The sequence below is a fragment of the Mustela nivalis genome, assembly GCF_964662115.1.
Source record: "Mustela nivalis genome assembly, chromosome: 5".
Classification (NCBI taxonomy): Eukaryota; Metazoa; Chordata; class Mammalia; order Carnivora; family Mustelidae; genus Mustela; species Mustela nivalis.
Genome location: NC_139024.1, coordinates 36,980,018 through 37,005,874, shown reverse-complemented (window position 1 = coordinate 37,005,874; position 25,857 = coordinate 36,980,018). Strand labels below are relative to the sequence as shown.

The window sequence follows — 25,857 nt, the reverse complement described above, 5'->3', positions numbered from 1 at the left end:
AAGGAAATAGTGCAGAGCCTCTTGACCTCAGAAAAGTATGAAATGTCTAATAGGTATGAGTTATCTGTATTATACTTATAAATGGCAGAAAGGAAGGAAGAAGGATGAGAGGGAAAGAATGGAGGGAGAGGGGCGCCTGGATGGTTCATCTGGTTAAGCCACTGCCTTCATCTCAGGTCCTGATCCCGAGCGCTGGGATCGAGTCCCGTATCAGGCTTCCCCTGCACTACAAGGGGCCTGTTTCTCCCTCTCCCTCTGCGTTTCCCCCTGCTTGTGCATTCTCTTTCTCTCTCTCTCTCTCTACAAATAAATAAATTAAATCTTTTAAAAAAAATGGAGGGAGAGAAGCTGGTTATTTAATCAACTAAGAGATAAAGGGGACAGTATAAAATAATTGACTTTTCTAAACTATTACTTCTTCCTGTAACTTCCAGGTATTTAAAAATAGAAAAGAGGTTAAACTCTTCATGGTTTAGGAGAAAGAAAATCTACAACTGAAAACCTAACACCTGAATTGTAGTTGGATGTCATCTCATTTTAATGTTTATACTTTGGAGTAATCTATCGGTCAGCATGCAGCATGATTTCCTGAAATATGAAATGGCACAACCTAAAATTAAAAAAAAAAAAAGTTATGGTACAATCTAAAATCTGAAAAATTATATAGAATTCTCCTGCTCTACAAAGGAAAGCAATTTTTAGACTCAATTCCTTCCATTGCAAGATTCTTTTACAACTGTCAAAAAATAAATAAATAAATAAATAAAAACGACCACAGCTCTGCTGACAAAGCAGTGTGGAGTAAACTCCAATCTACACATAACTTCAGAGACCTGCAGGCATAGAAAGTGAAAATCACCCACTTTTCCTGACAGCAAACATAGGTCATGTTTCTCCAGAAATCCTTGACCCCTATAGCGCAGTAAGAATCAGAAGTAAAATCAACCATGTCCTCCAAGGGAAGGTTACCTTTTCAGTCGTAGTGTGTGCTTTTGCCTGGCTGCCTCAATAGGAAAAGATGGGAAATGTCAGACCAGGTATTGGAACTGCCGGTTTATTTTTCCTTCCAGATTGACACAAAGGAATTAAAACAACTTCCATGGCTCTCGGTCAGAGATGTCACTATTCATCTAATGATTCTCCTCCAGTGATTAGACTGCAAATAACCAGTCTCATATTTTTCTTTACATTTTTAAACAGGAAAAACAAAAAGGCATTTAAAACTAAATACTACTATTCATTTACCCGATTTTTCCATAAATTGCTCCTTGAAGATATAAAAGCAACATTTAGCGCATTGGAACACAGTATGTAAAGTTACTACCAAGGAAAAGACTGACTTTTGGGGAAGGGCACTTAAATTCATAGTGATTTCTTCCACATTAAAAAAAAAATAATAATAAGTATGTGAAGTCTGTTGTTCACACAATAAAGCACCACTTACTTATTATTTAAAAATAAACAATGCCTATTTCAATATCAAGTATCTCCCAGGCAAGATCTTAAAAATGAAGCATATGTGAAGTGTGTAAACCTGGTGATTCACAGACCTGTACCCCTGGGGATAAAAATATATGTTTATAAAAAATAAAAAATTAAATTAAAAAAAATGAAGCATAAAATACAAAATTAAGAATTTTACTTGAAGGGAGCCTAGGTGGCTCAGTCACTTAAGCATCTGCTTTTGGCTAAGGCCATTCATGATCCCAGAACCTTAGGATCTAGCTCCTTGTGGGGCTCCCTGCTCAGCTAGGAGTCTGCTTCACCCTCTCCCTCTGCCTCTACGTGTTCTTGCAAGGCAAGCTCAGGCACGCATGCGCTCTCTCTCTCTCTAATGAATAAATAAAATCTTAAAAATATTTTTTGAGGTATTTCATTTTTTAAAATAAATAGAAACAAAATTTTGTTGGGAATGATTAATAAACTTGTGAACTTATTAAGTAAATTATAGCAATGCCTAACTTTAAAGAACATCATTAGTTGAGGCAAAATACCTCATTTCATTTAATAATAAATGGTAATAATTACAAAACAAAAACAAAAACAAAAAACCTCTAGAAAAGGATGCTTTGATATTGCAGATTGATTGAAAGTAAACTCTCTGAAATTCATTTACAACCTGTTCTAACAAATCACAATTCATACAGATGTGCCATGATTAATTTAGCATCACTAATAACCCTCTACTGGTATCTCTTCTCAAACCATAGCCCATAGCCATTATGGCTTTCAAACCAAAATCTAGGAAGTCCAATTATTTCAGGCATTATTCCATGCCTAGAAATCTGAAATATAAACCAATATTGTATGTGAATACAGAATCCAATATAATGTTGAATGTGATATCTCAATGAGTGATTGCTATATACATACATGAAAGATGTTCAGTAACTTCCTAGTCTCAAAATTTCCAATCCAAAGCAATGTCTCTAAGAATAAGCCAAGAAGTACTGTGAGATGACTCCACTGGCTCAAATGATTCAACAAGGAATGATTTTGGAAAGTTACCAGAAACCTTCATGACACCATAACACACTGATTCGCATATAAAACACTCTCTGCTGGGCTTGCAGAACTGAACTGAACTGAACTCTGTAAGCTCTCAGGGCAAAGGGGCTGATACTTAGCAGCATAAAATGACACAGGCTTCTAAACTTCAGTGTTACTAATCCAAACTGACTTCTGCAGATCATAAAGTACAATTGGCCTTTCAATTTAGATTCAAACACCTGGCTAACTCCATTAGCCAGTGATCCCATGAAGCAAGATCTACTGCCATTTAACCAGTTCTTCCATTTTGGAAGTTCTTTGTTTTTGAAGAAATCAAGAAAATCTACAACCAATGTTAAAAACAAAAAACAAAAAACAAAACAAACAAAAAAAAACCAACCTTGAGCAAAATTGCATCTGTATTCCAGACAGCTTTTCACAAATCTTTAAGAGAACAGACTATCGAGATCACTAAGAGCAAACTTATATCCAGGATAGGAGGCTCCTGTCATTTCTGGAATACATTTGTGTGTATTTATGTCACTGGATTCAATTCAAAGACCCTTTGGACAAACTAAGGTAATTCAACAGATGTGAATCAGTTCAATTGAGTCCACCACCACTGTCTCCACTACCATTAAGCACAAGAACATAACTAAGGAAGCAGCTTTGTCAGAGTACTGCTTGGAAAATCATCTATTCACTGACTGAATTTAACACCTGGGGGCGCCTGGGTGGCTCAGTGGCTTAGGCCTCTGCCTTCAGCTCTGGTCATGATCTCAGGGTTCTGGGATCGAGTCCCGCATCGGGCTCTCTGCTCAGCGGGGAGCCTGCTTTCCCCTCTCTCTCTCTCTGCTTGCCTCTCTGCCTACTTGTGATCTCTCTCTGTCAAATAAATAAAATCTTAAAAAAAAAAAAAAATTAACACCTGTATGTGCAGATACGGCATATAATTCATAAACAAAGCAACAAAGCAGCACTTTTCATGTACATCATTGTTAAATCTTACAGAAGATAACCAACTAATAGGAGAGAGCTGTCAGAAGAGAAGATACTATCAACACGATAAATTCTCTTCAGTGTTGGAACATCACTTTACGTAGACGGGCGCTCAGATTCAGACAAATGTGGGGAAAAATAAGAATTGACAAAACACATGTTTAGTGTCTTTGTATGATTAGGTTCAGGAATATTGCCAGGAGAAAACTTTGTGTATGATCTCATCTGAGCTTAGTTACTTGTCAAAAAAGAAGAAGAAAATATCTTAATCATCAGATGATGTCTTTTTGAGTTTGGTGGAACAAAAAACATGCTCATTCCTTTAATAAGTCCAAATAAACAAGACTGATGAGGTGAACAAAAATCAATACACAGATTCAAAAAATTTTACAACTGTTTATTTTCAGTTCAAACATGATTGATGTCAATTAGATGCAGATCTGTCCTGGTGATTCTCATGAATCCACCATGTCAGATAATCACCTTCCATGGAACTCTTTTTGAAAAGTCAATGTTGTACTTTAAGTTATCTTTTCCCTAAATCCTTAAATTCCAGAATTTTTAAAAAAAATTCTTTTATAAATTTTCCCAGCTATTTTTTCGTTTTTGTCAGTGGTAATATTTTACTTACAGAGTACAGAGGATACTTTGTGTTGTTGATGTGTTGGACATTTATGATCACTGGTACATGTTAACCATTTTCGTGAGAGGTTTTTTTTTTTTTTTTTTAGGTATTATAAAAAACCCTTCAGAGTGAGAAATGCACAATATACAATTTAAAGTGTAATCCTCAGTAAGCAAAATATATGAAATCTTGAATTATAGACAAAGGAGGCTACTAGGTTGTAACATGCATCGCTAACTAGAAAGAAAAGTACTTTTAAGCAATGCTGTAAAAATTGGTAAATAAAATATAGCCTTTCTGACTTTGTCTTTAATGAGACCATTCCACTTTTTATAATCACAAAGAAATCTATTGTTTCATGATGTTTTGAATGCAAACTAGTAACTCACTAGTAACTCGGAATTTTCTTGAAACTTAGATCTTTTGTTAGTGAGAAGTCAATCTTCTCTTCCTGTGACGAGGCACTGTTATAAAGATTAACAGAAGCCAAATGGGAGCCTGTTCTACAACACAGGCAAGCTCTGCATGTAAAATGTCATGACATGTACAGGAAAATAATTCAAAGCTAAATTGGTGTCTACATGGTAAATCTGTGGCTATTATGAAAATCAACTAAAAATACGGAGTGGCTAAAAGATCTATATTTGCTTACTTGGCCAACACACACGCACGCACACACACACACATACATTCTGTCCATCATTCACTTTTTGAAGTGTCAGAAAACATTATTTCTCAAATGACACACAGGGCTTCATTTGCTATGCATAAGGTCAGTGAATATTAGCTTCATTTACACTTGGCTGAGAATCCGTTGGTGTCAACAGGAGAGGCTTAGTTCCTCTACTGAGCAGGGTTAGAATCTGACAGAAAGCTGCCACTGAAGAAGATGGATGATCTTCTCTGCTGACCCTGCTCCCCTAAAGTGTCATAGTTTGGATCTCTTTCTATCTCCACAACAAAAGACCCTCTCTGAGCTTCCCAGTGGCCTTCAGCTTTATTAGTGCTAACAGGTCCAGACATTTTCATCGATTGGATTCTCTACCTTTTAAACACAAGAGTTGCCCTTTTTGGCTAGCTAAACCTTGGCACAGATGTCTTTTTTTGTAATTGCCTCTCTGCTGTCTATTGGAAAGGACACAGTCAGACAGGCAAACACCATGTCAGCATAGAAAATGTTGAGCTATTTATCCCAGTTGCCCAATGTCATTTTAATGATAGTGGTATGTCATCTGTCTGTAGAAATTAACCCTTAGATAATCTCATAGTATCCTTCTCAATGGAAAGTCAAAATCTCATGTCTATTTAATGACTAATATATGTAAAATACATTACGCAGAACTATTCAGTAGGTAGGAAAAAGTACTTCTCATTTTATATAAGCAGTTACTGACAACCATACTATAAAACAAATGTACCTGAGAGTGTTCTATATAATTTTCATTCTATAAAATTCTAGTCTATATACATTTTTCCATTTTGCTTTCTACTACTGGCTGACACTGTGAAATATGGCCTTCTCTGACTAAAAAAAAATACATGAAAATATTTAATACATAACAAAGATGTTATAACAATGGAATAAATTACATGTGACTTTGAGATCCTGGCTGTGAACTATTTTAATATGTTGGAGATTTGTTATTGATATTTGAATAATCTGAAAGAAATTACCTAAACTCAAATTTAAATGTTTAAAAACACATATGCTAAAATGATAAAAAGGTCTTACAAACAGATTTACAGGTAACACATTTTATGAGAAATGACAATTTTGAGTATGTATGGAGTTCTAATTCAGACAGTCTATAATATTATAATATGTAACTGTCAACATTATTTATTCTATGCAAAATACAATTTAACATATTGGCATATCTGGAATTGCAGAGTTAGCTACTAAATATATATGTATGTAAAATATACTGATCTCCATAAAAAAAGAGAGAAAAATAAAAATAAATTATACAAAATGAAGATAAGGATATATCAATTCTAACTCACGTTAACCCTTGTGTTAAACTGCAGACAAAATATAATGCAATAATTTTCTTGCACTCTGAAATAAAACTATTACGCCTCTATTAAAACATTCTGAAATTCTGTGTATTATTTTTTAGTGTTAATGCTTTCATCCAAGTTGAGAAAATTAGCAAATTTTTGTTGAAAATAACTATTAATTAAAATCTCAATAGCCAAAATTTCATTCTAGGTATAGTATTAACAACTTGCAGTAAAATAAGTATATTTATAAAGGCTGAGGAATCCATTTAAAAATATACAGTGCCGAGACCATTCAAGGAAAACTTTCAAGAATACAGTTCCCTTTTATTTTTAAAATCTCATGGACTGTACATCAATGACTTTTAACTGTTATTCTCCAACTAAATAGTATTTCCTTCAATACAATGTCAGTAACTTCAGGTATGTATGTACAAGGCAACGATCACCCTTTTCTCCCCTCTTTCTATAAGACAGGGTAACTAAAATCAACATTCTGACTCTAGGATCTGAGCCAGAAATATCAGGAACCTGATATTTTTAAAAAATCAAATTGGTTACTACTTTAATTTGATAATTATGGCATTAAAGATCTAAAATTATTCTTAAGATCAAATGAGTTCTTAGGGCTATGCGATGCTTTTAAAAATAAAAATACCAGTAAGATTCCTCATGCTCAATCTGGGTCCAGAATGGTTTTATATGTTCAACTGACCTAAGCATTCTGTCTATAAAGATTCTCAGGAGCATGTCCGTCAATCACTGTCAGCTTTTTGTCAGACTCCACTCTGATTGCAAGTGACAGTCGGTTATCTATTGACATTAATGAATAATAAATAAGCATGCCCTTTAGGTTTATGCGAATACAATGTATATTTTTGTCAGTATAGATTAGTCTATATGCAAAGCAGATTTGTTTTTTTGGGGGGGTGCTTGGTTGTTTTTCATCTCATACATTAGGATATGATAAAAAAAAAAAGCAAAGGCAAAAACAAAAGCAAGTGGATGCAATAAAAGATGTGCCTAATGTGAACTCTGGTATACATTATTGTTTTGCTTTTCCACAAGTCAACCTTGTCTCAGCTTGTGTCATATAAACTTAAATGAGTTGTATTCACAGCCCCCTGAATATTTATGCTGTCTTTTACAGACCTAACACATAGTTTGTTGTCTCTGCAATAGAGTATACAATGACAGAAAATCCTTAAAAAACTAAAGATCAGAAGTTGTGGCAGTATTCTAACCTTGCCTCTCTTTTGTAGTCACCCTTAATCTGCCTTCCTGGTGGAAAAAAAAAAACTATTTAAATTATTATTACACTCTTCTTTGTAGTTAAGTACCCATCTCCCCTTCTCGTACCATAACAAAACTGTTAGTTTTTTGAAAAATAAGAATTTAAGAACTTCAACTACTTAAGCATTTACATATGCATCTTGAAAAGTCCCTTTATGATACTGACTGACAGTGGCAATTCTAGAATTATATAGTCACAATCCAACCATTACAAAAGGGACTATAACCTCCAGTATTGATCAAAGTATGGTTTATTTTCTTAACTCAAGAAAAACAAGTTAGGATTCAAATTATAAAAGTTTTGCCCATATCATGTGTTGTGATTTTTATTTTTAAATTTACCATTTTACCTTCTAATTATGAAAGTCTCTTCTCAATTTTATATTAAAAGTTTAATTTTATAAACTATTGTAAAAAGTTAATATTATCAATGATTTGAAGAGGTAAAAACTAGATTTCCTGTTAGATCTAATTAAGACTTCTACCAAAAACATAAAAAGATGGAGAGTAGTTCAAAACACAAAGATATGCCATCAAATTTTGCAATAATAATGAGTAATAGTTATTAATAAGGTTCAATCTTTTTTAATTGATATGCATAGCCCCAAATTATAAACATGAAATCACTGTCATGTTAGGAAGGCAAAAAGACACAATGTTGCCAACTATATACTTAGATTTCAATAAGTGAAAACACAGAGTGAGTAAGGAAGATGTAATCTCACTATTTTAATCCACTTAGTAGATTAGAAGGTATGTTCTGAAAAGTTTCAAACCAGGGAATAAGGTAGAATTTTCTGAAAAGTAAATGAAAAACTGAAGCCTACAACACTATAGGAAAAGATGGGGGTTTGGGGGAGAAGGAACTAGAGGCAGTGGGGATGGAAGAGAACACCCACTTTACCACACTGAAGGATGAAAGATGTTAGAAGAAAGGTTGGTTATACATTCAGTGACGGCCTGGTGAATAAGCTTGAAAATCAACGAGAGAGCTGCTTGAAATGAAGTGAATAGCAATGTTGTTATATTGGAAAAAGTTAAAAAGCAGCAAATGATTGAACCGTTATGTTTAGCCTTGAAAAAGCACAGTACTCTTCTACATAATGTTTGTGCAGAATAAACATCAGAAACAGCAAGAAGCATGGCTGAAATAGCCAACATTAAAAAGTTTCTCTCAGGATTCCTTTGCAAACTAAAATACTGTCTTAACATATTAAACTTGGAGCCACATGTTTTCCCAGCTCCAGCTCCCAATCTGAAGAGCTAAGCTTACCATGTGTTAATGTTAAAGATCAGTTTGAGAAATAGATTTTGCAGAAGACTGACTGTCCCTCTGCCCTTGTAAGGTCCGAGGGGGCCAAGGTCTGAAGGGTTTCTCGGAGGAGAGCCAGCCAGAAATCACAAGGTTAAACAGCAGAGTTGCTGTGCCCTTCCAAATTCTAGGTTTCTGATAATGTAAGAGGTGTCCACTATCTTCATTTTAAAGCACACTTATATACAATTGTCACAATATCCAAAACACACTAATTGCTAAAATCTACCTACCTAGGAGCTGGTAAAATACTACAAGAATTGTAAATTAAACGACAAAAAAAGGAAAGAAAGAAAGAAAGAGAGAGAGAGAAACTGAGAAAAAGAAGGGGAAAAAGGACTTTACTTTCTTCTACGGCAGAGGAAACCTAAAACAATCTACTTGAAAGTAAAGAAGTAAAAGTTAGTTTACAATGTTTTGCTTTGTGAAGAAAAATTTAATGACATTGCTGAAGTAGCTTTTATTTTTTTTCTTTTTTAAATATGCAATAATCCAAGAATATCCTTTAAGAGTTTTCAGCCTCCTTGTAAAAGTCAATTGAGATTTCCACAGAGAAAGAAGTCTTAACTATTCAGCACTTACAAATTAAAATATTAGTGCAGAGCAATTTAGAAATCTAAAAATGGGTCAAGGAAAAAATAAAGTTAATTTTTTTTTACCCCTGGGGCAGGTTAGAGGTGGGCAGTGAATGTGTGTGTGTGCTTATACATGTATGTGTGTGTGTGTCTATAGATATATATATATATATGTGTTATATTGTGTATGTAATGTTAAAATGGAAAAAAAAAAACTGGAAAGAGTAAGTTCTGATTTTACTTTGGGATTTGTCATGAATGAACTCTTAGAACTATAAATGAGGTCTTTAGCTGTTCCACTTACTGAAAAACAGAAAAGAGACCCCCTCCAAAAAAACACTATTTTTTATAATATTTAAGGTACATTCAAACTCCAAGAATTTGTTTTTCTAATTGTCTTGGAAGGGACTATATTATACCCTCGAGGAGTACAAGAATGTCCATGGAACAGTTTTATTATAATGAGTTTATGTATTTGGGTAGGTAAAGTACCTGTCCTAGCTCACATCTCTTTTCAAGGATAAAACTACTTTACAGGAAAAGGTCAACTTAAATAAGAACACTGTGTAGTATAAGTGATTTTGCCTGTTAAAAATAGATATGAAGAATGTTTTTTAAATCAATCAAGTTTATTTATTTAAGCCATCTACAAGTTTAAATTAAGGCCATTAATTAATGTCATTAGGTAAGTTAATGTCATTAGATGTCATTGACTATATAGGAACCAGTATAGCTATTAATAGTAAACTACCAAATAAAAGAAGATATAAATCACTGGGAAATACACAGTAGTATAGTAAAGTCACTAATACTCAGTTTATTTTTCTTAGACTAAACTTTTATTATACCTAGTGATTCTTTAGATCTATTCTACCCCTCCACACCCACCACTCGCATCCTTAATCTCTCTCTTATCCTACTTTCTTTTTGAAAGAATGTTCTTCTTAAAAAGTAAAATAGATAATACTAACATAATAGATTGTTAACCAGCTTTAGCAAATGACAAATGGAAGATATACAGGTAATAATTACATCTGATTTGATCATCTATTTTATTAATAAAAGCATCATGGTACTCCCTTTACCAAATCAAGATTTTCTATAAAATGCTCTAATTTAACATTAATAGCTTCAGTGCAGGCCAGAGGCTAACATCACCATAGATGAGAAACTAAACTAGGTATTACTTAGGTAACACATGAAACAAAATATAAGACACAGTATGTGTCCGTTCAAAGCCTCTTGGTTTTCTCTTAGAAACAAAAGATTATATCATCATTAACAGTAAGTAATTTTTTCATTTCAAATGGAAAAATTCAAAACCCAGAGGACAAAAATTATAACCTTGAAACAACTTACAAATTCCTCTACTCCAGAATGTATTTTGCCTGGTTTTCTATATCATTCATTGACCCCAGACTAAACAAAGTAAACTGAATAATAAACTTTCCATACTTTTTCATAAAACCACAGAATCTGAGAGAAATAAAAACACATTTACTTCAGCTAAGGTGTATCTTTTTCTGTGTTCCTATTAAATGCTGTTACATGGGAAAAATACTATGATATATATTCATAGATTCTATCATCTTTAGCAAAGTTGGTGTTATAATCAAAGCCAAAAATAATGTCTATAACTCATCAATTTGACCTAAACTCAAAGCTGAACTGCTTTACCAGATTCTTTAAAAACTCATATTATACATTCATGTAGCCTTCTACTTTTCACATAATAACATGACATGAATATCCTAATAAAAATGTGCCTCCATAAACTTAATTAGGAAGATTTTTTTTTGTGTGTGTGTGTTTTATATTTGGAAAGTTTATTTCAGTCGTGAATTGCCATTTTTGTAAGATTTCATTTGAGACATAAGAAAGGTTTCTTTGATAGGTTACCAAAAAAAACCCATAAAAATACATATATCTAATTAGGAAGATATTTTGCAGAGGATGGGATAATTTAAATTCTCTTAAATGTGAGGAAAATTAGAATACGGAGACTTTCTGAAATTTTCCTCTCTGAATCAGTATCAGATTTTTATACACATAGAGGAAAACAGCAAATGTATAGCTGGTTCTAATTTCTCCCATAAAAATAATGTTGTTATTTGTATAAAACAATGATATTGTGGATAATATCATCATAAATAAAATCTTTTGTGGATTATCATTATAATAATGTGTCTTCTTAGAGGAAATGTCTAGAAGTTTGATACAGAAACCAAAGGCAAAATTAGCAGGTATCATTGATTTGTATTACGACACTGCCTACTAGAAATTAATGACAATTTTAGCTGTCACTAGAAATATATAAGTTTGACCATATCTTTGCCAAAGTTAGGATAATTGGAAATGTTCTGAAGTCATATAAATCGTAGCAAGGTTAAGTCCTATACATCAATTTCATATTTCCTTGCTTCCTTATTCTTTCCTCACTTCTTCTCCTCCTTCTTCCTGTCCTTTTTGTACTGTATAGTTACCATGTTCATTGCACTGCGGGCAATACAAAGATGATTGAAGATGAGTAAAAAGCAGTCTAATGTTATGTGAAGTCTATGGTGTCCTAGTAGGATATTGTAATATGATTCTAATTTAAGTTTGACCATGATATTATCCATGTTTTTAAAGAATTGTGAGCAGATATCTCCGTAAAGGACAGAAGAAACTGATAACAGTAGTTACACTATAAAAAGGCCCTGTGGGACAGGAGCATAAGGATGGCACTAATTCCAGATCTATGCACATTACCTATTCAAAGATGCCTTGTGCAAGTTTATGAAAGTGAATAATTGAAGAGCATAAAAATGTGTAATTAGCTATAACTCAAATAGAAATATTTTTGGACATGATACTGAATTTACATAATTTCTGATTTATAGACTAAAATACAGCTCATGTTTGTTTCTTTCTATTATTTCATTTTGTTTTGCAATTCAAGTTAGTATTTACAATATATAATTTGGAAGCAAAATTATCTTATAAAAATCACTTTCCCATGTAAGATCAACATAAATATACTCCAAGGCTTTCTTTTTTTAAGCTTATTTATTTTCTTTTAGTGATCTCTATACCCAACATGGGTCTCAAACTCACAACTTTGAGATCAGGTGTGGCATGATCTGACTGAGCCAGCCAGGCACCCCAAGACCTTCTTATTTTAGAAAATGTTACCAGGCTCTTGGAACTCTCTCTTTGTCAAGACATAGGTATTGGTAACAAAGGTGAAATGGCTTTCATTTCATTAGAGGAGGGAGACATAGAAATTAAAAGAAAGACACAAAGACAGTGACAGAGAATGGAAATATGACAATGAATAAATATAGTTACATTGTTTTCATAGAAATAAATTCCATATCTGGAGCAGATTCCTGTCCGGGTTTTCTAATGATCAGCATATCATCTTGCTATATGCTATGAGGACAAGAAAATATAATGAAAGGTTCTCATACTTACCAGGTTTAAGGCTAATCATAGAGGATAGCCATATACATAAGAAATTAAGTAGTGATACGAATATGAAATAAAAAATATTTGTCTTGGCAATGGGCAGTGTATGAATAAGTCTTTAAGAAAGTTCAAAAACATTTATTGGAAGATGAAAGTGATAACAAGAACTGTGCTAGGTGGGTACCATGATCTGTAGTAGAGAAACTATAGGTTGTATAAGCTGTAAAAGGAATTACAAATAAAGATTAAAATCTGATTGCAGGGTGCCTGGGTGGCTCAGTTGGTTAAGCCTCTGTCTTAAGTCATGATCCCAGGGTCCTGGGATGGAATCCAAGTCCTCATCAGGCTCCTTGCTCAGCAGGGAGTCCATTTCTCCCTCTCCCTCTGCCTGCCACTCCCCCTGCTTGTGCTCTCTCTCACTCTGACAAATAAATAAAAAATTAAATTAAATTAAAAAATCAGATTGCATGTGATGATTCCCACTGGGAAAGAGCAAAGTATAAGTATCCACAAGAACAGATGATCTAACAGAGAGTAAGAGGCTTTTAACTTGAAATTGTAAGGAAAGACACAAGTTCAATCAGCTGACACAGGCTAGCTCGCACTGTAGGTTGAAAAAAGCAAGGCATGGTAAGTACCAAGAGAATCTGGAAGAGAGAGCTCATTGAAGAGCTCGGGAATGTGCAGGATTAAGATACAATAGGTAACTGTGAGAGGCAGTGATGTTTGCTTGTTTTCTGTTTATCTGGGGCCAAATGTTGAGTAAAAAGGCATCATAAAAATATCTATGGGTATATTTAACAGTAGAATGACAGATCAGTACCAGGCTGAGGAACAGGGACCTTGAGTATGATAAATAATGTGATGGAATGTTAGAAAAGAAGATTAGGATCAAGTTGGAGAGACTTAAATGCCAGCCTAGAAAACAGGGAATTTTTCTATTAGTAATGAGGATCCTGAAACTTCCTGATTAATGAAGTAATGTTGTGTTTGACAAAAACTGCATTCTGACTGCCACATGAAAAAAAGAACCAGGATAGGAAAGATAATGGCAAAGCAGACGAAATACTTCGGATATAGGAAAAGACAGAGAAGTATTTTGAAATTATTATAAATAAGAAAAATGTTCAGATTTGTAGCACCTTTCAAGATCCTGAAAGAACATTTCCTTTTATAAAAAGACTGTGATAGATAAAATGCTTATTGTAAAGATTTGGGCACTGTATTGGTTAGGGGCCAGGATTCCCGGCCAGACCACCTTGACTAAACAACAGTCTACCATTCTATGCAATTGTAGGTACTTCACCCACTTCTCGCTGTGCTTTGGTTTCCTTATATAACAGTGTGTGTGTGTGTGTGTGTGTGTGTGTGTGTGTGCATGCGTGCGTGTGCGCATGTGTGTGTATTTGCAACTATGTATCATATGTATATGTAAATCTATATATACATATATTGTGTGTGTATATATATCACATACATGATTTAATATAGGTAAATAATGTAATATTTTAGTTGGAGTACTTTTGTCCTTCAAACAGTATGATGATAGTGTCTACCTATTATATTAAGTAAGTTAGTAACATTCCTCTTTGAGAACTTAAATGAATTAATACATATAAAACACTTAAAATAAGCTCTTGCCCTCTATGAATAACTAGAAAGCAAACAAAATCAATGACCTGTTTTTGTTGAAGGCCTCGAATCTCTCCCTTTTTAATTTTTTAAACTATGTCTTCTACTTACTACTGCTCTATAACCTGAGCCCCATATTTTACACTGATGCTAACTTACTTGAGAAGCCGTATATATTCAAGATACAACTCAAGCTGTTGTTGTTTTATGAAATAGCAGAATACACATAACTTAAAATTGTTGAAGAAAAAAAAGTCAATGCTCAAGGTAATTTAAAAACTCAGAGAACAAAAGATCACCCACGATCCCAGTAGTCTGACACGTCGATTTTGTTATTTATGCTTTGCATCTATTCGTTTCCCTATGTATATCCTGCATATTCTAAATATCGGTGTCTGCATATTTAATTCTTAATTTTTCATTCAAAATTATTAGTAGAGACAATTTATAATTCTTATATCACATTGCTGATATTTTAAGGCCAAATTTGAACCACAATGTTGCACTTAACTTTGGACATTTAGGTTATTTCCAATATTTAAATTGTGTATATCACTGGGGAAAGAAAAGGTTATGTAAAAAAATTTTTTTTTATCTTCTCCAATAAGTTACCAGGGATGAAATTACAGGCTTAAAAGATATTTAACTATTTGTGGCCTGTGAGATCTATCCTCATTCACTCATTAACATGAGATTTCTTTACTTGGCAAATTCCATGTTACATTATAAATAACAAGATAATAGCAAGCATTCATTGATTATTTGCTATGTCCCAGATACTACTCTTAGGGTTTTTACATGCATTGTTTCATTCAATTCGAACAAGAACTCTATGCGGAAGGTACTATCTTATTAGTCCCATTTTATACTTAAGAAAATTAAGGCTTAGAGAAATTTCCCAAGTTTATTTTACACTCCTGGTATGTTGTAGAGCCAGAATTTGAGAACTCTGTGACTCTACATCTGAGCTTTAAACCCTGCAGTGTATTTTACTTTTCAGTTATGTTTGATTATAAACAAATACATTATGAAGACCCATTTGTTTTCATAAAATGTGGTGGTACAAATTACATACTACTTTACTGCAAAAAACAACAACATGGTTTTCAAAAAAATCTAATCAACACAGGTTTTAATATTATCAATGCTTTCAAATTGAATAAATATTTTTATTTAATTGAATATGTTATATGTCTATTAATTATATGTTAATAAAATAATGACAAGGCTGTTAACATATTAATATAAAATATTAAGAAGCAACTATTACAAAAATTCCTTATGATAAAAATTAGAAATCTGAAATTATTGGAATTCCCTTTTACATTAAAATTATCAAAAAAGGAATTCCTAAATTTTTGTTTTAATTCAAAAAATCAAAATTAAGCAATATAAATAAAGCAAGTAGAGCCCATCTCTACGGTATAAGTACATGTAAACTGCATAACATCCTTGGATTTTTTACAATTAAGGAGACCATATATTTTATCATCTAAACCGGAACACTTTGGAAAGCAAAGAGAGACAGTGTTGAAAGAACAATTATCCCAGATAAAGGAGGCATATGGTCACCTTACTTAGAATAAACTTTCACCATTTCTTCAGTAACTAGAATCCATTGGTTGAAGTCCAGAACATATTTTAGGATGCAGTGTAGTGCAGTGGGGAAAAAAGACTTGATTTCGTAAACAGTATACTGAATTCCTACCCAGTTTTCTTACATATTAATATCCCTGAGCTTCAGTTTCTTCATATGTTTAAGAGAGAAAAAATACTTTCAATCTCTTAGGGATGTGGTAAGGACTACGCACTAAAATTAACACGATTGTCTAGTGTAAACTGCAAATTTCCCATACAAATCTGTTATAATACTAAGCTCCACACTTTGACAAATACTATTCTACTTTTTAAATGAAGCCAAATTATACAGAAATTCCAAAAATTACAAAAATATATTTCAGAATATAATTTTATTAGTCTTCTGAGTGTATATATATATATATATATACACACACATATAAATAGAAAATAATCTGCTGGCTTGCACAGAAGCTGTGACAACTCATGGCTAATTTTTTTTTTTTTAAATGACCTTTTGACAATAAAAGGTTACTAACCAACTGGAATTACATACTTTTAAATGACTGAAGAGTTATCTTCATTAATGCATTATAATTAAGAAAGTTTCCATATATTAGTAAACTAATTTAGTTCTCAAAATTGAGTTGTTGTTGTTTTGTTTTGTTTTGTTTTGTTTTGTTTCAGAATTATGGAGAAAAAAAAAAAGCTCTTACATGAATTAATCAAAACTGTGATCAGTTTTCTCAGTTGTTCATATTTCAAATTATACTCTAACAGATATTACCGTGGACTTCACTCTATAAAGTGCTCTGATAAACTTGCCTTTAAGTGGCTAACCGCCTTCATTTGGCTAGGGACTCACTAGCCTCCTCTCCCAAACACTTCAGTTTTCCTCAATATGGGACTGGAATTTGTTTTCAAACTCTTAAAAGGATCATTGGAAGGAAACAGGAGAAATAGTATAAAGGCAGGCCTGGATTGATTCCAGAGGCAAGTACTCTCACAGCAATGCATTGGAATTATGCCAGGGAGAGAAATGTTTTTGTAAATGAACATAGTGCCAGAGTTAAGTATAAGGTCTTTAATTCCTTTGTCAACATCACCAAGGTTAAAAATTAAGAAAGTTATGTGATAAACATTTACTTGACTTAAAACAGTGCGCACACACTCCTTCAACTGAACATCAGGAGGCATCTTGACTAATCACAGTTTTTTTAATGAACACTTTCTGATACTTAATTCCACCTATTTCAATGCAGGATTCATGTAGATGACAGTGAAGTCATTTTACTTTATTTTTAACTACCTAAGTGTGGTTTATAGGTGACAATAATTTTGGTACTCAAATGTGGTTCTAATTCTTGAAACTAAAACAAGTAAATGTGGATAATTTTAATAGTATCACATTTAATGAGATTATTTTGCTGATTTGGGAGAAATTGGGAGTGTTTTCTTCACAGTAAATGTCTTTATTGCAGTTAAAGACTGTTTTTCTGACTAAGTTCTACTCTCGTAAGTATAAAAGGCAAACAGTTCCTGTTTGTTTTTAACAAATAAATGCAGAGATCATTTAGGTTAAATTACACAAAATGATACTAAAAATACAATAATTTTCTTAAAAATCTTTAGGCCTTCAAAGAGCAGAAACTTTAAAGTTACTTCCTAGACTTTCCTTAGACATTTAATTGGGCACTTTTGCAAATCCTCCTGCTTTATTTACTATGTTTCCCATTTTTAATTGTGCAAAAGCCTAAATTCCACTTTCACATCAACCAAAATTCTACTCAAATTGGCTGTTTTTACAGCCAAAGTGTAATAGTACGTTCTTAAATTTTCCTATTATAGTTATTTTCAAGTAATTGTTGTTAACTTCCAATCAATAAGAACATTGTCTTTCACTGAATTGATTAGCTCAGTAAGACTATTTCTACACTTCCCCAGTGATATAGCATTCTGCCTACTAGTACTGATAATAAATTTTCATCAGTGTTTTATTTCCACATGTATGGAACCTGCAGGATGATTCACCTAGTAAGAAATTCTACCAGTGTAAAGGATAGGGAAGGAGAACAGGGGGTAAGACAGGTTTGACTCCTTCAGGGGAGTGTCAAAGAAAGCTGCTAAACTGCTCTATAGAACCCAAACCGCCCAGAGTTGAACTCACAACATTCGCTGTAGCATGGCTGTCAACTGAGTGCTGGGTCCTTGGTATTTTATATGCTAGTACACATCCACATGAAGTATTTAACTCTTTAATTGGGATAGAAAAATATATTTGCTCAATTACTTCATCTAAATAGTTTTTCCAATAGAAATATAGAACAAGCTATATAATTTTTAAATTTCCAGTAACCACATTAAAAGAGAAACAATAAAAATTAATTTTAACATTATACTTTATTTAACTCAATATAACTAAAGTATGATTCTCTTAATATGTAAGCAGCATAAAAACACTATTGACGATATATTACATATTTGTGTGTGTGTGAATCCGTTGAAATCCAGTATACAAAATATACTTATAGCACATATCAATTTAGAATAGCCAATTTTTATATCCTAAGAAACACATGTGGCTCCTGGTTACTGTGTGCGACAACACAGATCTAAATATCTTTTAAGCTATTATTACTTTAAATATTCTACTAGAATGAGAATTTTATGGGGAAGTAACATTACTTATACACCAAATTACTAAGAGCAAGACATTTGAATTCAGCAATGAAACAGAACGATATTTGCTAAGATTCTCCTTGCTTTGTGCAGAAACCAGGCCAATATTGTTGCTAAAAGCCCAGGCTCAGGAGTCAAAGTGCCCCGAATCTGATTCTAAGCTAAGACAGATATTACCTCCCTAAAGTAACTACAAGCAAGCAGTTTAACCTTGATAGCACCAATTTTTTTTTTCTGTACAAGAGACATGATAATTTCATTAAATGAACTAGTATATATAAAACATATGGAAGAGTATCTGCATAAAGTAAGTTACTACTGTTAACTCCAGTCCCTTCTAAAGTAATTAGGATTTGCAGTTATTAAAATTACATTGCTGGCTTTAAAGTACAAAGAATATATAAAAGTTATTTTTCAGAATGCATTATGTGTTATAAATTAAATTAAAAATATATAAATAATATAACCTTATTAAAGAATTTTTGGAATATCCACAAATAGAAAAATATCTACAGTTTTGAAGATCCATGTGACATAGCTTTAAACAGAAAAATAATGGCCAATTATAATGACTACAAAACACTATATAAGAGAAAATCCGTTTTACAAAACAGAGGTAAAGGTTCACTCATTTGTATGCTATTATTGTTTCAAAAAATAGACAACATCTAACTGATGTATTACAATAACTAAAGCTTTGCTTTGGCCCACTTCCACAAAAAACGTGGTCCACTATAATAATATGACTTATCAGAAAAGCATTTGTTTTATTATTTAGTCCAGAAAAGAAATATGGCTTTGGTAGAAGTCACTTCAGAGATTTATCAAGTAACATTTGATGATTTTCATATCGAAGTTTTATTATTTGTAAAAAACAATTCTAAAAGTTTAGAAATATATTTTTATGTGTCCTGTCAGTTGAGTTCTTGTTAGCAGCCTCTTTAACCTCCTTTTTTCCACTACTTATAAGTCCAAACAATACAGATTTCACAGTAGGAGGAATCCCCTGTCATGGAATCTTGGTTAATGTCACACCTCACTCTGCTCACTCTCCTCTCTTAAATCTCATAGACCAATGTGCAACTGTTGACTTCTAGGTCAAACAGAGGGCAAATTAAATCTTAGTAACAAATGTCATTGGCCAATATTTATTACCTACCATTAGTGTAGATACCACTGTGGGGAATCATTGATAGCTTAACAGTGACTTCACTTAAGATCGGCTGAATCAGAAATGCTGGTGTAGCACAGACTCACTTGTTTAAATAACTATTACCACACAAAATCTCTGATACTGAAATAGAAAAGAAATACAAAGTGGAATTTTAAGAGCACATATTACTTACGTTCACAAGTGTCCCCTTTTTGCTGGTAGCCTGCTTTGCAGATACACTTTCCAATGGGCACTAACCATTCTCCTTCTGCACTGCAGTGCATCCTGGGGGAGTTTTCCGCCTCTTCCTCTGCACTGCTGACACATGTCCCTCGAACCTCGACTAAAGAGGAAAATTCTGAACCAGTCACTGTATCTGGAAAGATAGCTAAATTCTCAATAATGGACCAGCACTTCTTGTAGTATACTTTGACAGAAACCAAAGCTATGCAAGCCCCTACATCCTGAAAGGCAAGATAGAATCCCTTTTTGGACAAAGGTCCAATCTCTCTCACCTCAGTGTTAAGCTTCATCTTTCTTTCACCAAGGTCACCTTGGGTAAAACTTTCATCTGCAGCAATGGTGTCTATTTTTACATAGAGGTTTTCTCTTATATTCCTGCCAGTGTCGTAGTCTGTTTCATAATAGTACAAATTAAAGGTTTCCTTGCAAGTTCCCAGTACTCCAGGAAGACTGTTACAATCCCTCAGGGTAAATTTCAATTCTACAAAAATCCTTTGTGCATTGCCTTTCGAAATCCAGTTAGTCCGCAGCCAGTTGTTTTGGTTGGGCTCCATGACCTGGCACACCTGGTAGGTTCGGATCGGGGTGTAGTTCTCATCCAAACCACTGATCTCTTCCCACTGTAAAATGTTTTAAAAGGCTATCAGTCATACAGCAAAAAAATAAATAAATAAATAACATTTTTACTTTGAAAGTGCATGAGGCATCTTTAGCGTAGTACAAATGATGATCTGTGAAAGAGCTGGGTAGATTCCTACCCTGGCAAAAACTCTGTAATCTAAGAATTTAGGACTCTTAGTTCAGCTTCGTCCTGGTAACGCAACATCATTCATGTTGCCTGCATCGTTTGTACATACAATAAATATTTCATTTTGTTTAATGTCTGTTTGCTAGGGTATTAGTGTTTCTTTTTACATGTTTGCTTATGTCTATAGTCTCCACTGAGACTGTAATTTTTATAGACTGAGCGCACAACACAATCACTTAAATTACCATTTAATGCATATGCATATGGATATATGGCAGAATTTCTGATAACTCGGTTGACATTTTAAGTGTTGATGTTAAACTTGGAGCACCTAAAAAACACAGGGAAGAAAATGCCAAGAGTGCTCTGAAATGTAAAAGCAGTCCACAACATGTTGATATTCACAATACGAAATCTTTTATAATCTTTCCAAAATAAGATATAAGAGAGTAACATTTTACAGAGCAATTTATTTCTTGCAGCATTATATATATAATACTGTACATAAGCCACATAACTATAAATAAGTAGCATGATTCATCTTTATAAATAAATTGCTTTCAATAGACAATCAAATGTACATGGCAAATCAGCACGCTGGATCATATTTCAGTAATAAGCTTTTTTACTTGAAAAATATCACATGTTTAAAAATGTCTATTCATATGCTGATGCAATACATATTACAGCAAACACATATTTTCATGAAAAGGGAAAATAATAAGTTTAGCAGAATTTGTGACATCTTAAGGACTATTAAGCCATGTATGATAATATCTACACTGCCCATTAGCAAATAATTTCAATTCACCTGAAATAATCCTTGAAGTCTAATGTAACAGTTGATTATGTCCTTTTTTTACTATTATAACAAAATTTCCCACTTTATATTTAGGCTGCCTTAATAGTGAAATCATCATCTATGTGTTTTTATTTCCCCAATAGTGCCGAATATGAAAATATGTTAGTATTTCTCAATTTCCCCAAAGTGCCGAATATGAAAATATGTTAGTATTCAAATCCAAAATCTTACAGCATGCAATATTTAAACCACTGTTTCAAGAAAAGCAGAAAAGAAAGTAAACTAATAAGCATGTGGTAAAGAGTCCTATTTGTAAAACTTGATTAGAGAATTAATTTGTTAAAATATTTTAAAACATTAATATCTACTTTTAAAACTATTTTTCAGAAAATTGACAAATTAGCAAAATACTCTTATTCAGAAATTTCTTGTGTGACTTTATATTTTTGCTGTAATTTTATCAGACATACGAAAACTCCTCAATGCAGCAAAGAACCCATTATCATGTGCAGGTTTTATTCAACACAACTTGAGTTTGTGACTAGTTAATGGTATGTATATTTCTCTTTGTTTCAGTTAGCTGTTTATCATCTGTCTGAATGGCATTTAACCAAATATACCCAAATTCATCCATTTGGATAAGGATATTTTAGTCTCTTAATTAGATTGAAATTACTAAAAGAAGTAAAACTATTAATGATATCTACACCAAGAAATCAAAAGATCTAAAGATAAATGTGCTCTTTTTAACAATTCCCCAGCGTGAAGAAACCAAGGCTAATTATTATAAAGGTATATCTCAATATTTCTTTTTTCTAACTTTAAGAAAAATCATATTTGTTTTATGTACAAAAAATCAATTTCACTACTTATGAAACCCAGTTAATTTTAATTTTTATTTAAAAATTCATTCCTGTGGGGAAAATTTCAAGACAACGATTGTATAGATCACAAATAGTGAGACTACATAAATGCATTTAACACAAATCTTGTTTTATTTCACTTTCTCAAGAGATCATGATCATTTCTACAAATGACACCATTAGGAAAGAAGTATTAATTCAGATACTGAGCTTTTATACTATACTTATAAAAATATTTTCTAAAAATATATCTTAATAACACTTTATTTCCTGTAAGATATTTAATCACATGCAAGCCAATCCATTTCATATATTAAAAAAATATTGTCAATCACCATTTCCTAACATTATCTGTTGATTCCTCAAGATTCTTAAGGTTAACTCATGATATCTGGACTGATAAAATGCCCATTTGAGTCAAGGGTAACATAGACAGGCATAATTTATCCTTTTGTGTATTACATTGATGAAATACTCTAATCACTACAATCCTGTATCAGTTTACTTCTCCTTAAAGATAAAAACTATCCTCCATCTCTATTTGTTTTAATTGATGGATGGTAGAAAACGGGCTATATCTGTCATTGGTAAGAAAGGTTTCTTTTTAATTGTAAATGACTTCCTAAAATGTATATTTCTACTCATGGAAACTATTTCATTTACGAGAAAAGTAGGACATTCTTACCTTAAGTGCATTTAAATTCAGTGCACTTTTTATAATCTGTAAAATACTTGTCATTTTTTCATAATTTAATCTGACCTATACAGATAACTACAATATGATCTTAAACAATCTTTCAAATATTAATTGAATAAAAAATCTGACTATTTAAAGGAGATTTGCATTGTTCACATTCTGCATTATTAAGCTGACTTTCAGTTCATGACATATTGATTTTATGCTGTTCTTAAACTCAGAAGTCCTTTTCAGATTTTTATTCTTCTCTTTGTTAAATTTGTTACACTTTTTATAATCTCACTAGGCTTCTTACTGTAAAGAAGATTAACTTAAATAACAATGAGAGATATATTCTCCCTTCTTGGAGCCCCTTTCTTCATAAGGGATGAAGTATGTGCCCTCTCTCACAATTAAAATAAGACCTAAAGACAAAGATGTTGAACTAAATTAACTAAATCAAAGTAAATAATATACCTTTCAGACATGTGAAATGTAATGGTCAGACTATTTTTAGGGTTTACTTATATTCATCGGTTTTTATTGGACAGCTTTTACTCATATTTATTATAGCAGATTTTTAGTATAATATATACATGCTCTGCCATGGTTTCTGATTAATAACAGCAGATAGCACATGATCAAAATTTGGAGAATCCAAATAATATTTTATAGCAAATTCCATGCTAAAATATGGAGTATATTATATTTTTAACTACCTTTTAAAGTGTATTTTGAATGATGCTAAAACTGTTTTTAAAAGAAGAAACACATCACATACTGTTTTAAAGAACTACATTCAACCTACCTAGTGATTATACTAAGCAGTATAAAGCAACTAAAGAGGTTTAAGTGAGTTTGTGAAGGAAATGTTCCCTGTAATTAGTTAGCATTTATAGCCTGAAACCTGAGGTATGATTCCTCTCACAATAAGAACTCAAAAGATTATGGTTATAGAGTTTTGTTTTTTTTTTTTTTAAATCCATTTTTCCAAGTTCTAAAGTATACCTTCTCTTACTCAAAGAACTCAATGTCTCATTATAACACAACAAAATTTTGAATGAGACATTTGGAATTAAAATAGTTTAAATATGAAGAATGTGAATAATTCCAGGGGTTTGGGGAAGGTTGTGCTTCTTACTTTAAAAAATAAAAGGTGATATTTTATGAGGAGAAGTACTTACCCCATTGGGTGGAGAGGAAATCCACTCCAACTCTGTTTGTTGTGCTTTAGAATCCAGCAGTAGTACTGAAAAACAAAGTTTCATTTTCAAATCTTACATGAAACATGTAACCACATTTGTAAAAGTTATTAATATGGATCGAATTTCTATGTAATGATCATGATCTAAGATATGATCTAAGATATATAAAGTTATTTATGTATATGGATGATGAAATAAGCACCTACCTGATACAAGCATATTCCCCTTTCTTAAGGAGAAAAGATGCTAAAATACCATATTATATTTGGTATTATTTAATTGAAACATTAAATAGGTTTAAAAACTTAAAAATATCATGAAAGGGTAAAAATTGTATGTGGTATCTTATTTCTATAGTAGTTTATATTTTAAAGAATTTTATAAGCCATTGAGCACTCCAAAGTTTGTCAGATATAATAGCATGAACATAATAAAATATAATTCCATATTCATCTTCCTCTAGTCATTAATTTGTAATATTGCACCAAAAGTATCTCCTAGTTTCTTTTGAGAATCGGAGTTTATTTTTTAAACAACTTTTTCATAGAGTGTCTTCTCTTAAGCCAAAATGAATACAGTAGAAAACTATATCAAGCAATGTCATCATGAGAAAAATAAATTGCCCATTATTTCCAAGATATATTTCTGGGTTAGTCAAACATCTGTTTTCAATATTTCTATTTTTTTTTTAATTTCCAAATATTTCAAGGCATTAGCTAATTCTCAAAATAATATATTTAAACTCTGACTTGACTTTGTTCCTGACTTGACTTTTAAAAACAGTTGTATTCCACTTTGATATTATCAAAAAGCATAAACAATTCATTTACATGTATATAAATGTACCAAATGCTCTTGATAGTATTAATATAAGACAATGTATTCAAATGTTATACATTAATATATATCATACCTCCAATTCAATATATAGTATTGCTTTTTAAGACAATTGCTCTCCTAAAGCATTTACCCTGCTAGAACTGATTCAGTTACGAGTTTTTATTCTTTAAAAATATGTCTGACTCTATAGCATTTTAACAAATGCGTCTGTTTGTCCAGAAATAATACTGAATATATGCATAACATCAACCTCAGCAAAATGTTGAAATTTGGACTTAAATAAAATATATGCTTATATGAACTTTAAAATAATCACTAGAGAAAAAAAGGTGTATTTAAAGGTAATGAAATTTTGTTACGCTAAGAAAACAAAGGAACACATTTATTATGTGTTCAACTCCTTCGCTCTAGTCAAGGTTATTCCCTGCAACTGAAAACACATAGATAAAGAGACACTTTTTTGCAGAAATGTTTTACACTTAAGACTCTTGGGAAGACCATGAAAGCACAAACCTCGGTCACAAACACTTGACTCTCTTGCAGACTTATGGGGGGGGGGGATGCACACTTTCAAAATACCAAGTTGTATTTCGCACTGGGAACATCACTAAATCGTTGGACTAGTGAATTTATATAAAGTAATGTTTAAAGTTTGTTTTGGTTTTGTCCTCAACAATAGAAAGTAAGCACAAA

The 25,857-nt window shown here is 32.4% G+C and overlaps 1 protein-coding gene across 8 annotated transcripts in view; it reads right to left on the bottom strand.

Annotated features, from left to right (window-relative positions):
* The window catches only part of EPHA7 (EPH receptor A7), a 172,912-nt gene that overhangs the window by 143,803 nt on the left and 3,252 nt on the right, over nucleotides 1-25,857 (bottom strand). For all 8 annotated transcript variants that reach the window (XM_082731671.1, XM_082731672.1, XM_082731673.1 and 5 more), the window contains exons 2-3: nucleotides 24,304-24,368; nucleotides 19,981-20,650 (exon numbers count right to left, since the gene is read on the bottom strand). In XM_082731671.1, coding sequence (XP_082587797.1) covers nucleotides 19,981-20,650; nucleotides 24,304-24,368 — 735 coding nt within the window. The remainder of the gene's footprint in view (nucleotides 1-19,980; nucleotides 20,651-24,303; nucleotides 24,369-25,857) is intronic.